Source organism: Pholis gunnellus (assembly GCF_910591455.1).
Source record: "Pholis gunnellus genome assembly, chromosome: 6".
NCBI lineage: Eukaryota > Metazoa > Chordata > Actinopteri > Perciformes > Pholidae > Pholis > Pholis gunnellus.
The window spans coordinates 3,503,466-3,515,669 of NC_136532.1; the positions used below are offsets into that span (position 1 = coordinate 3,503,466).

The 12,204-nt window shown below is 40.0% G+C and overlaps 1 protein-coding gene across 1 annotated transcript; it reads left to right on the top strand.

Moving 5' to 3' along the window:
* Positions 1-3,236: 3,236 nt before the first annotated feature.
* On the top strand, positions 3,237-4,277 carry LOC306696919 (alpha-(1,3)-fucosyltransferase 7; the record flags this gene model as incomplete). The annotated part of the gene is made up of 1 exon (XM_079160646.1): positions 3,237-4,277. One exon carries the CDS (start codon positions 3,237-3,239, stop codon positions 4,275-4,277), a length of 1,041 nt encoding a protein of 346 aa, XP_079016772.1.
* Between the last annotated feature and the right edge of the window lie 7,927 nt (positions 4,278-12,204).

Sequence of the window (12,204 nt, forward strand, 5' to 3'; positions counted from 1 at the left end):
GCATTTTGCACCAGCAACAGGAAACAATGATGGAGGAGAAATCACACAACTGGAAGTTGAAACTTTCGAAACACTACTGTTGTTAAGACACAGAAATTAATTTTAGGATGTTTTTTGGCGAGAAGTTAGTTGTTTAATTAAGCATCAAATCTGTAGTCGGTTTGTCAAGATTCAGCCGATTTAAAAATCAGCTCCGACGATTTCGGTGATGTGAGGTGTTGCTAGCGGGACCGGTGTTACGTCCCTACTGGTTTTCAAACCTACTGGTTTCCCTTCTGTGTGCAGCAGCTGTTTTCTGCCTCTGTCTATAGATTCGTCACACATTCACAAACATATTGCTGGCCATCTCTAAACCACTTCTCATATCCACTGCGGGGATTACGATTGTATAAGTCAGTGGTTCTCAAACCGCTGCCGAACCTGATTTGTTTAAAGTGTTTGCAAAAAGTAGTGTATTGCGCACTTTTTTTTTAAAAAGTACTGCTATATGAACAAAAGTGCAATAACATTTGATTTGCAAACACTTTAAACAAATAAGGTTCTTTTTAACAGCAGTATTCCTTTTACACAGTAGCAGTTATAATACAGTTATAATGATTCTGATAATAGATAACCTGGTAGTCGATCCATAATCGAGGCTGTTGTTTGGGATTTGGGAAGGGTCACGGGATAGGGGCAAATCAGGGAAGGACGCGTCGTGACTGCTAAGAACTAATCAAGTAGCGAACACGTGATTGTTTCCAAACTTATGCGTTTTCGCCATCCACACAACAAAACAACTCCGGAGTTTTCGAACTTATCCATCCTCGGGAGCGTTTCCAAACGTATCCGTTTTCGGTGCTCGAGAACTCCGGCGTAAAGTGGACGCTCAGTTTAAACGTAGCAGAACATATGCGTTTTCAAATGGAAACGTAGAAGTGTGGACATGGCCTTAGTTGGCTCCCAAAATGTAAAGCTAAAAACAAGTACATGATGTGGATAATATCAACCGCAAAGTGCCCATCCGAAGTCTGCACACCTTTGCCTTTGTTTGTTTTCCTTGAGCATAACAACACCGTAGACTTTATTATGCTCATTCATGCCATGGAAACACACTATATTTGTAGTTATTTATTTAGCTGTATACTTCATCAAAATAAATGGATTTAATTCTTCGTAATCCATTGTGTCCATAACCATATGTGTCATGGTCGAGAAGCCAGATTATGACAGTATATAAATGGTAAATGGACTGTACTTTTACGGCGCTTTTTCAGTCTCTCGACCACTCAAAGCACTTTTACACTTCATGTCATTTACCCATTCATACCCATTCATACACTGATGGCCACCATGCAAGGTACCACCTGCTCATTAGGACTATTCACACACATTCACACACCGCAGGCACAGTTTATGAGAGCAATTTGGGGTTAAGTGTCTTGCCCAAGGACACATTGACGTGGACTAGTGGAGCCGGGGATCGAACCGCCGATCCTCTGATTGAAGGACGACCCGTTCTACTGAGCCCTGTATGGATAACTTTTAGTTCAGAATCATACAAAATAAATGTAATTATTAATGTGAGTTAGAGCACGAAATTGGAGTAAATCTAACTGTAAAAGGTTATGCCTTAAAAAAACAGACGAGATGTGGGAGGCTGGGAGGGAAAACGCTTTTTAAAACGGTTAGGATGTGATCGTTGTGTAACCCTGTGCCCGTATCCTCTGTAGAGCTGCAAGAACAGGAAGAGGAAGACCAGCTTGTGGTTAAAAAATCGGAAATCAACAAGGTTAATGTTTTGAAATGCCACTTGCTGCTGGCTGTTTTTATTCTGCAAATAGTATATGCATGAGCAGTTTAACAAGTAAATGAATTTATGTGAAACGGAGCGGTGCGGTGGCAGTCTGTGGTGATGGGCATGGGTTTTACCACTCTCTAACCCTAGCCCAGCTAAATATGAAAGTAAACACACCCAAACTCTTTCTTCATACCCTTTGTATGAAGATAAAAAAGCAAACTTCAAAACAGCTTTATTTAAAAATGACTGCATTTCTACTCTCATATTTCTGCTGACCACCGAGTACGTTGTACAACAACCGTCACACCCTGCCACCGAGAAGCTGTGTGTGTGTGTGTTTGTGTGTGTGGGAGTATGAAGTGTCAAGCATGAGATGAGTCAACATTGTGAGGGCAGGATTTCATTTATATTCTACGATGTGTTGAGTAGGGCGAAGCTCTGTGGGCAGCAGACGGCCTGATGCCGTGTCAGCAGGTAAGTTCGAACAACTCTGCCAACCTCATTTATTTAATTCAATTCCACCTGCTGATGTCTAAGATTTACTACAGATATAATTCAGCTAATTACAGATCGTTTATAAAATGCTGCTGCATGTGTTGTCGGGGTAATGGAAAATATGTAAAAATCTGGTTTTACAGGGATTTTATTTGTTATTCTGTATTTCCTTTTTCCTTTTTTTTAATGTTCTGGTCTTACATATATGATGAAGAATTAATGATTGAGTTTGTGGTGTACCAAGCTATCAGGGTGCACCATCTTTACAAATCCTCTTTCTGCCAGTTTCAATTTACAGGATGCCTTATCATCAACCACACAAGGTTTGAAATTGCTCATCAGAAAGTGACTCACTATTCTAAAAACATGCAGATAATTATTTGAGCTTTGCTTTGCTTATTTGAAGATTCGAAAACTGTTCCAGCAGAAGCATATTTTAAGATCTTACTGTACACTTGGAGGAAGACACAGACAGCAGTGTAGATTTCATTTGATGATCATTTGATGAGATGCCAGAGTTTTACTATAGTGATATTTATTGACATTCAGTTTCTTCCAAATATCTAATGATTTGAGTGAATTAGTACCTTGTTTGTGTTTGTTACATCTCTGATGCCAGCTCACATTTGTTTAACACCACCATTAGAAAAAAAAGTATCCCAAACCCTTATTCCATACCAATCATTCAATCAAAAACCCTAACCTTAACCCACATGCAGGCAGGTGGATTTTAAGAGGCTAACAGTTGTCTAAAGATAAAAATAATAATTTGGGTAGGTAACAGAATGAAATGTCTTCTGCAGTAGTAGATGTTTTTGTTGTTGACACCTTGCCCTCTGCAGTTCCTGCACTGATGGGAACATATGAAAGTGCACAATGACTCTGATCTACCCTTCCTTCCTTTCTAAGAGTTCCGTACCAGTGATCTGTGCCCTTTTGACCTGGAATACGCCCGACAGCCATGACATTATCTGGATTCCGAGCCTTCCTCCTCCTCCTCCTCCTCCTCTTCATATCTCTCTCATCACTGCTTTATTACAGCAACTTGAATGAGAAACTCTATCTGCAGAAATGTCATACAGCTGTTCCTCGGAGAAACATCAGCATCCTGCTGTGGCACTGGCCATTTGGCCGCTCCTACAGGCTCGATGGAGACAAATGCCTCGAGATGTACAACATCAGTCGCTGTTTCCTCACTGATAACACATCTGCCTTCTCCACTGCTGATGTGGTCGTCTTCCACCACCAGGAGCTGGGAAAAGGTCAGTCTTCTGTCCTGCACCGAGATCGCCCGGCTTCTCAACACTGGGTGTGGTTGTCCATGGAGCCTCCGGTCAACAATGCAAACCTCGCGCAGCTCAACGGCCTCTTCAATTTGACGATGAGCTACAGGCGTGACGCAGACATATCCGTCCCTTATGGAAAGACCATGTTGGGAGATGATGAGCTCGGTTTCAAGGCTGCTTCAAATCGCTCCTGCCTCGTCGGCTGGGTGGTCAGCAGATACCGGCCTCACCAAGCTCGGGCTGTTGTTTATCAAAGTCTGAAGAAGTATATCCCAATACAGGTGTATGGCAAGTGGAGCAAGAAACCTCTGTCAAATAAGAAGCTGTTGCCCACAATTGCAAATTGTATTTTTTACCTGTCTTTTGAGAACTCTCAGGCAAAGGACTACATCAGTGAAAAGCTCTGGAGGAATGCATTCCAAGCAGGGGCTGTGCCGATAGTTATTGGCCCCAGCAGGGCGACCTACGAGGCCCTGGCCCCCCCTGGTTCCTTTATCCATGTGGATGATTTCAAGAGCACGGCGGATCTGGCTGCTTATCTGAAGCGTGTAGCTCTAGACAGGCAGGCCTATGAGAGGTACTTCCAGTGGCATCACACTCACAGAATAAAAACCTACACTGACTGGAGAGAGAGGCTGTGTCAAATCTGTGTGAAATACCCCAGTTTACCAGCCAATAGAGTCTATCAGGACCTGGAGAGCTGGGTAAACAGCTGATCTCTTCATGCCTTCAGATCACTGAGGTGTTTTGATTCGGACCGCTGGTCCCACTGGGTGACCACATGTAAATGTGAAATACCATACAGTGACAATTTGACGTAGCATGTGTCTCAGTCAGCTGTGCAGTTTCGGTTAACAGTGAGGAAGTGCTCACCACCGAAACAAATATGAAGAAGTTGGTTGTGTTGGCTGTGCACCGTTTTAAATAGCGGAAGTGGAAACTTATGTAACCATAAATATGTACTGTATATTCCACTTGTTAAAACCACAGAGTTAAGCATCTCTTTACAATAACCTTCAGATGAATGTTAACAGTGAGGGATATTTACTATCTGTCACCTGAAATATCTGCTCATCAAAAATACAAGAAAGACACTGTTTTCTTAATTTGATCCTTGTGTGCTTCAAACTACTTGTTTAATGGACTCCATGGTTGGGTTTGCGTAAGTTTACGCAACTGAAATGACTTTGGTAAGCAAAACTAAGTTTATAAGGGTCAGAGTTAGAGTGAGTAGATTACTAAAATAACATTTTTTGTATTGCATAACATTTTTTACAAAGTGTTTGGATTTATCAAATGATACAGTTAAAAGTAAAATATGACATAACCCCTTATACCATTTCAGCAGGTCAGAGAGATCACATCACATCGCATGTGGAATCTCAACCATATTTTACAACCAATGGGAAGTCAATGTAGGGCTAAACTGGAGTAATGTGTTATCTTTATGGTTTAGCTGATGATTTATTGCTTTTACAAGTGGGCAAAAGGATATTTATACTTTAAATATACATCATTAAACTAAATGCAGTTTAATGATGTTTTACGAATTAGCAATACGTTCATAAATAGAACGACAGTATAATTGAAGAAGGAATATGTACAGTACTTTCAGGTTGAGGTAGAGTTTATATTTAACATAATGTAGTGATTTGTAACATTTGGAAATAGCCACTATGATTTTGCCTTCCTATAGTAAATGTGCACCTTTCATTTCTGTTTGATACTCTGGAGTTTGTGGGTTTAATCTTGTCAGTCAGGCGAGCTGAGAGTGGAGCAACACTGGAGTGATTCTCATTTGAAATTGACAACAAATCTTTCTTGTGCCGAAGTAAATAGTTGAACTTTACCGAATAGTTCTGTGGATTTCTGTGGATATAAGATGAGGTCAATCATTACAGCATCAAGCTAAGGCTTCATTCACTGGAAATCTTCAACAACTTTGCCCATAAAAAAGTAAATCAATCCTTGAATGTCTAGACTAGACGTGATGTTGGTTGCATGATGGTGAGGTTCTCCCCATTAGACACACAAGCTTGCAGTATCAATGAAATCTTACTAAAAGCAATTCAAAAGCAGGTTTCCTCAAATTATCTTATAATGTCAAATTAAATGTGATATCTTCTGGCTTCATTGTTTATTTGTTTTAGCTCAAAGTATATCACACTATTATATTGTTTAGCTTATGTATAACTATAGGTATCACTTGTTTTGAAAATGTTATTGTGACAATTACAACAGATTATAGTTATTTCTTAAAAACATATTTATGTCAATACGCTTTGATTGTGATCGAAGAAGGCAAGGTATTTGTATCCGGAAGTGACTTAATGTACGGGGTTCTCTCTACAATGTCTTTGCTCATGATGCAGTTGACTATTAATACGCCTGCACTTCTGCAGGTTTGGCCTTAAGGACTCGAAGGACCAGATTAATATTAAACCAGCTTCAAAGAACCACATCCCGGCTCCAGAACAATCACACATTTAAAATCACTGCTCCATGAATGTACAATATCAAAGATAAATGTTGCCAATTAGCTTAAAGCTAATTTGCAGTTGTCAACAGTCAGTCGGGGACAGAGCTACCATTGAGGACACTGAGGTCATGTCCTCGATACTTGGATTGTGATAGTTGTATCAACATTCATTCAATTCAATTCAAGTTATTTTGTATAGCCCCAAATCATGAATCTGCCTCCGAGGGCTTAAGAATCTGTATACATAGAGATAGAGAGAGAGAAACTATATCATTAGATAACTGATGTCGGAGGTGTTCTGGGCCTAATAGAATAACTTCAGTCTGAGTTTAACATCAGGAAGTTGCAGGTCATCCAGGTTTTTATGTCCTTAAGACATGCTTGAAGTTTAGTGAGCTGGTTGGTTTCATCTGGTTTGATCGATAGATATAATTGCATAACAATGAAAAGTTTATTGTGTGTTTTCTGATAATATTGCCTAAAGGAAGCATATGTAAGGTGAACAAAATGGTCCAAGCACAGAACTTTGTGGAACTCCATGACTAACGTTGGTTAATAGGACTGATAAAAAGGACTTAAACCAGCTTAGTGCGGTTCCTTTAATGCCAATCAAATGTTCTCGTCTCTGTAACAGGATGTGATGGTCAATGGTGCCCAATGCAGCACAAAGGTCTCCTACAACTGCTTATTATCATTATCAGGCTGCTCTAATAAGTCTCTTAAATCTCTCCAGCTGATTCAGAATGCTGCAGCTCGTGTACTAAGAAGAACTAAGAGAAGAGATCATATTACTGCTGTATTAGCTTCTCTGCACTGGCTCCCTGTAACATCTAGAGTAGAATTTAAAATCCTTCTCCTCACCTATAAAGCCCTAATTGGTCAGACACCATCATATCTTAAGGAGCTTATAGTACCATATTACCCCACTAGAGAGCTGCGCTCCATTAATGCAGGGTGACTTGTGGTTTCTAGAGTCTCCAAAAGTAGAATTAGAACCAGAGCCTTCAGTTATCAAGATCCTCTTCTGTGGAACCAGCTTCCAGTTTCAGTCCGGGGGGCAGACACACTCACCACATTTAAGAGTAGGCTGAAGACTTTCCTCTTTGATAACGCTTATAGTTAGGGCTGGTTCAGGTTTATAATTAGGGCCGGCTCAGGTTTATAGTTAGGGCCGGCTCAGGTTTATAGTTAGGGCTGGCTCAGGTTTATAGTTAGGGCTGACTCAGGTTTATAGTTAGGGCCGGCTCAGGTTTATAGTTAGGGCCGGCTCAGGTTTATAGTTAGGGCTGGTTCAGGTTTATAGTTAGGGCCGGCTCAGGTTTATAGTTAGGGCTGGTTCAGGTTTATAGTTAGGGCCGGCTCAGGTTTATAGTTAGGGCCGGTTCAGGTTTATAGTTAGGGCCGGCTCAGGTTTATAGTTAGGGCCGGCTCAGGTTTATAGTTAGGGCTGGCTCAGGTTTATAGTTAGGGCTGACTCAGGTTTATAGTTAGGGCCGACTCAGGTTTATAGTTAGGGCCGGCTCAGGTTTATAGTTAGGGCCGGTTCAGGTTTATAGTTAGGGCCGGCTCAGGTTTATAGTTAGGGCCGGCTCAGGTTTATAGTTAGGGCTGGCTCAGGTTTATAGTTAGGGCTGACTCAGGTTTATAGTTAGGGCCGGTTCAGGTTTATAGTTAGGGCCGGCTCAGGTTTATAGTTAGGGCCGGCTCAGGTTTGCCTTGGACCAGTCCCTAGGTAAGCTGCTATAGACCTAGACTGTTGGGGGACATCCTAGGATACACTGAGCTCCTCTCTCCTCTTCTGTATGAATTCATGTCCCATTAATGAACATTACTGACTTTGCTTCTTCTCTGGAGTTTTTGTGCTTTCTCTCCTCACGGGTTTCATGGATCTTGGTTATATCTGGACCCTGGTCTTGCTGACACCCACTGCTACTATCTTTATTATTATTAGTAGTCACATTACTATTACTATCACTGATACCATTGCTGCTTATATTATCATTATTATTCTAGTATATCCACAGCTGGTGTTATTATTTGTAGCTGTCATTTGTCCATCATTATTATACATACTACTCTCATTATATGAATCATTTATTTCATATGCATTGAATGTGTTGTAACTGTTGTTCATTCTGTACACATTACATCTATCACACTTCTGTCCATCCTGGGAGAGGGATCCTCCTCTGTTGCTCTCTAAGGTCTCTCCCTCTTTTCTCCCGTTAAAGGATTTTTTCCTGTTCTGATGTGAGGGTCCTGGGACAGAGGATGGCGCATGTGTACAGATTGTAAAACCCTCTGAGGAGAATTTGTGATTTTGGGCTATTTCAAATAAAATGAATTGAAAGACTATTACATTTTATATTGTAATGCCATTTGCCAGAACAAAGTCGAGGGTGTGGTTAAAATATGGGGCTGTTTACATTCTACACTTAGAAATTAAATATGGTGAGTATTTCATTGGTTGAATCCAGAATAGACTTATATTTTTACATTTGATTACTTTTTATTCAACAAATTGGATAAAACGTTTTCACTATTGCCCCACAAGAGCTGTGTTCCTTGGATTTATATCGTGTTTCTACATCTTGCTATGGACCTATTGTGAATGCATTCTTGCAACAGCAATCAGCAAAATATGTCATCCAACTTAAAGGTCACAGATTTCGTCCAGTAATCATCTTCATGACATGACATCACTGTGAGCTGCTGTGAGAATAGAAACGGAGAGGAACAAGTTTGTTCTATAACACTTGTAAATGTGCTCCGTGATGGAAGGAATTGTATAGTTAAAATGTAACTTGCTAGGCTCCGAGCCACTTGTAGGATTCTATCATAATTTTTTGTTGGACCTAAAACAGAGAAACCCAAGGTTGACTGACAAGCTTAAAGGGAGTTTTTAGGAAGAACAAACACAAATACAACTATGAATTAACAACTGAACCAATTTGGGTGAAACAAAGGGTACATTTCATATTTGGTTACACAAACTTGAGCATTTTCTCGATACTTGTATTTCCTTTTTTTTAACATATTGTCTTTGTTTTATTAATATACGTACTTCTTTGATTGTACATGTATTTGGTTCTAATTGTATTCCAATGTTATATTTAAGGGCGACTGTGGCTGAGCAGGGTCGTCCTATAATCAGAGGCTCGGTGGTTCGATCTCTGGCTAGTTAAATGTCGATGTATTGTTGAGCAAGACATTTAACCCTGAAGTTGTGTGGATGTAGATATCTGATGTCTGATGGGCAGGTGGTATGGTAGCCCCTTCCATGAATGGGTGAATGATGACAAGTATTGTGAAAGCGCTTTGAGTGGCCGGAAAGACTATAAAAGCAATATACAAGTACAAGTAGCATTTACCATATTTGAGTTGGTTAGTTAGCGTGGTGTTGCCGGCTCCGAGTGACATCCTGCAAAGCTCTGCACCTTTATTTCACTGGAAGAGAACACGATTGCACGGAGGACAAGCATTACAAATGATTATAGAAATGGCCAAATCTACTTGCTGATTGACTAGTTAATGTATGGAACTACATGTGTCCGTATGACATTGAGACTGTTTCAGAACCAGCTCAAAGTAAGTAAAGAAATCTAAATATTTACAGATTCTCACGGGATCTCGTGACATGACGAGAATCCTGCTGCCATGCAAAGCGTAGTGACTAAAGGTTGCTTCACTAAGCAACGGGCACAACTAACAGCCTATTCCCACTTGACCCGAGATGCCTGGCAGGAGTGAACTCTTAGAATCCTTTCTGTTATTTAGCACCTTTAACCTTTAGGAAGCACATTTAAATGGTGTAGTCTAAAAAGCACTGCCTTCGTTTTTAAGCTTGCTTGCTTGCATTTATTTCCATCGGCCTGAAATATGACTCTTATAGTTGGTTCAACCATATTATGAAAAAAGATTTTCATGCTTCTGCCTCCAACCCACAATGGAGGTGAACAGAATCAAACTGCTCCCATTTCTGAACAATTACATGAACCAGGCAATGCTCCTTCCAGAAGCAATGGCAGGTTTCTCCATAAAACAGGCTGTCCTTGTTGGCAGTATGTTGAGTTGAGTAAATGAACCATTTCAATCATGACAGGGAGAAAAAGAAGAGACTTTACAAGAAACCATGTTTCACTTCAGACCATATAAATATTTATTTATTTCATCTCAGCTCTGGTATATCCACATGCACGCTAAACCTGGTGGTAAAGAAGTTCTCCTTCGTGTGTAGAACTCATATGCAGTCTGAAAACGATTTATGTATCAAAGGTAGCTAGCTTAGTCACTTGTTCGAGAATACCTTCATGAGGTCAAAACAAAGACAACCATCTCAGTTTTTGTTTCGCTCTCAGCTAAGTAACATAGAAAAGGCAAACAACCCTTGTTCAACCATACAAATTGTCCTTTGATTTCTTCCACAAGCTCAGTAGGTTTGAATAAAACAGTCTTTACAACACAGTCCAAGATCGCCGGTGTTAATACCCCCCTGGTACATGATGTAAGTATTTCTTTTTACACACTGTACGTGTACGTGTCAAATGCAGTTTTAACATGGTCCTCCACTTTGGGAGAGCTGAGAGGCTGAAACATCAGGAGCAGGCTGAAGAGAGGGGCCACAGAGGACGGCTTCCCTGAGAGACAACAGCAAGAGGCCACAGTAGCATCCAGGATTCCTGCACCTTTCCTGTTTCTTTGTCAAACATCTGTCACTGAAGCTGAAGAATCATCCGGGGTGTGTAATGTAATCTATGAGCTACACAGTGGGACAACATGAACATTGACAAAATACAGAAAGGCAGTTGTGCACATCCAGTCCTATAGAATATTAAGCCGTTTCAGTAAAGGTATATAAGCAGAGAATATTCATTAGGGATGTGCCAATCCAATATGTCATATGGGTAACAGTGCCGATACAATCATTATAAAATGTCTTACTTATAGTCATTTAGTCAGAACAAGCCACAGAATTGGTATTGTTAAAGACAGCGTTCATCAGTGCATTCCTTATTCCCGCACACTGGATTAGATCAGTTTGATGTCAGGAGGGACGTTTTAGAACCTTTCACAGAGCCGGGCTGTTTCTCCTTTATTGTCGGCTAAAGACAATAGATTTTTCCGTTCTTTGCCATTATTTTCTTTTTTCTTTTTAATCTTGGAAGGGTTAGTTAGTTGTGTTATTATGATGTGATCTCTTATATTTAAATATTGTCTATGAATCAATTTTTGTGATTTCTATGATTCTGATTTGATTTTCCATAATGTGTCTTATGTGTCATATTGAAAGCATTCGTTTGATTGGTTGTACTCGATGACAGAATGATGTAATCAGTTTGATACCAACGTAGACCTTGCCCCTTTGTCATGTTTTGCCTGATGAAGACTTTGCAGGATTTAAACATTGCCTGTTCACTAATAAACGTTCTGGAGCTATATTATAGTGTGCAGCTACTCTCTGCTTTCCCCTTAATCTACAAAATGTATATTTCAGGTACAAACTGTACTGCACAATAACAGATATAATGGGTAAGATATTTCATCGCTTCTTGTCTGATACATTTCTTGTCTCATCCACATGTATAGGAACCCTGCAAATAAAGTCAACGATAACGAAACAAACAGTTCAAGATTTGACGCAGCACTTAAGAATATATATATACACATATATACACATTTACCATTTACCATATATAAACACATATATACATGTGTGTACATATATATATATATATTAGCAACTCGAACTGAATAAACTGTAAATGCATATTGACTCTCAGGTTTCAATAAAACAGCGTCATCAATTCATGCATAGAGGAACTTCACTGACGACACAATGGATACGTATCATAATAAAGATCACTGTGTTCTTATGAAATATTAAAATCACATTTAAAAAAATGCTTGAATAAAACCAAAGCCTGCAGTGAGAACTCAATGAACTTCGGAGTATTTACTGATTAATAAACATTGATATTCATGGCCATCTATCAATCAATGAACTGATAGAAATCAGTAGCATCAGACAACTCTCTGTGGGCTGTGATGCTATTAACACAGGATATTAGATTCAATGTGCGTGTCTGTAACTTGTCCGAAGCCATTCCTACTTCAAACAAGAAGCCAGCCCTGTGACGTCCTCACTCCTCATCCTCTGACTCCTC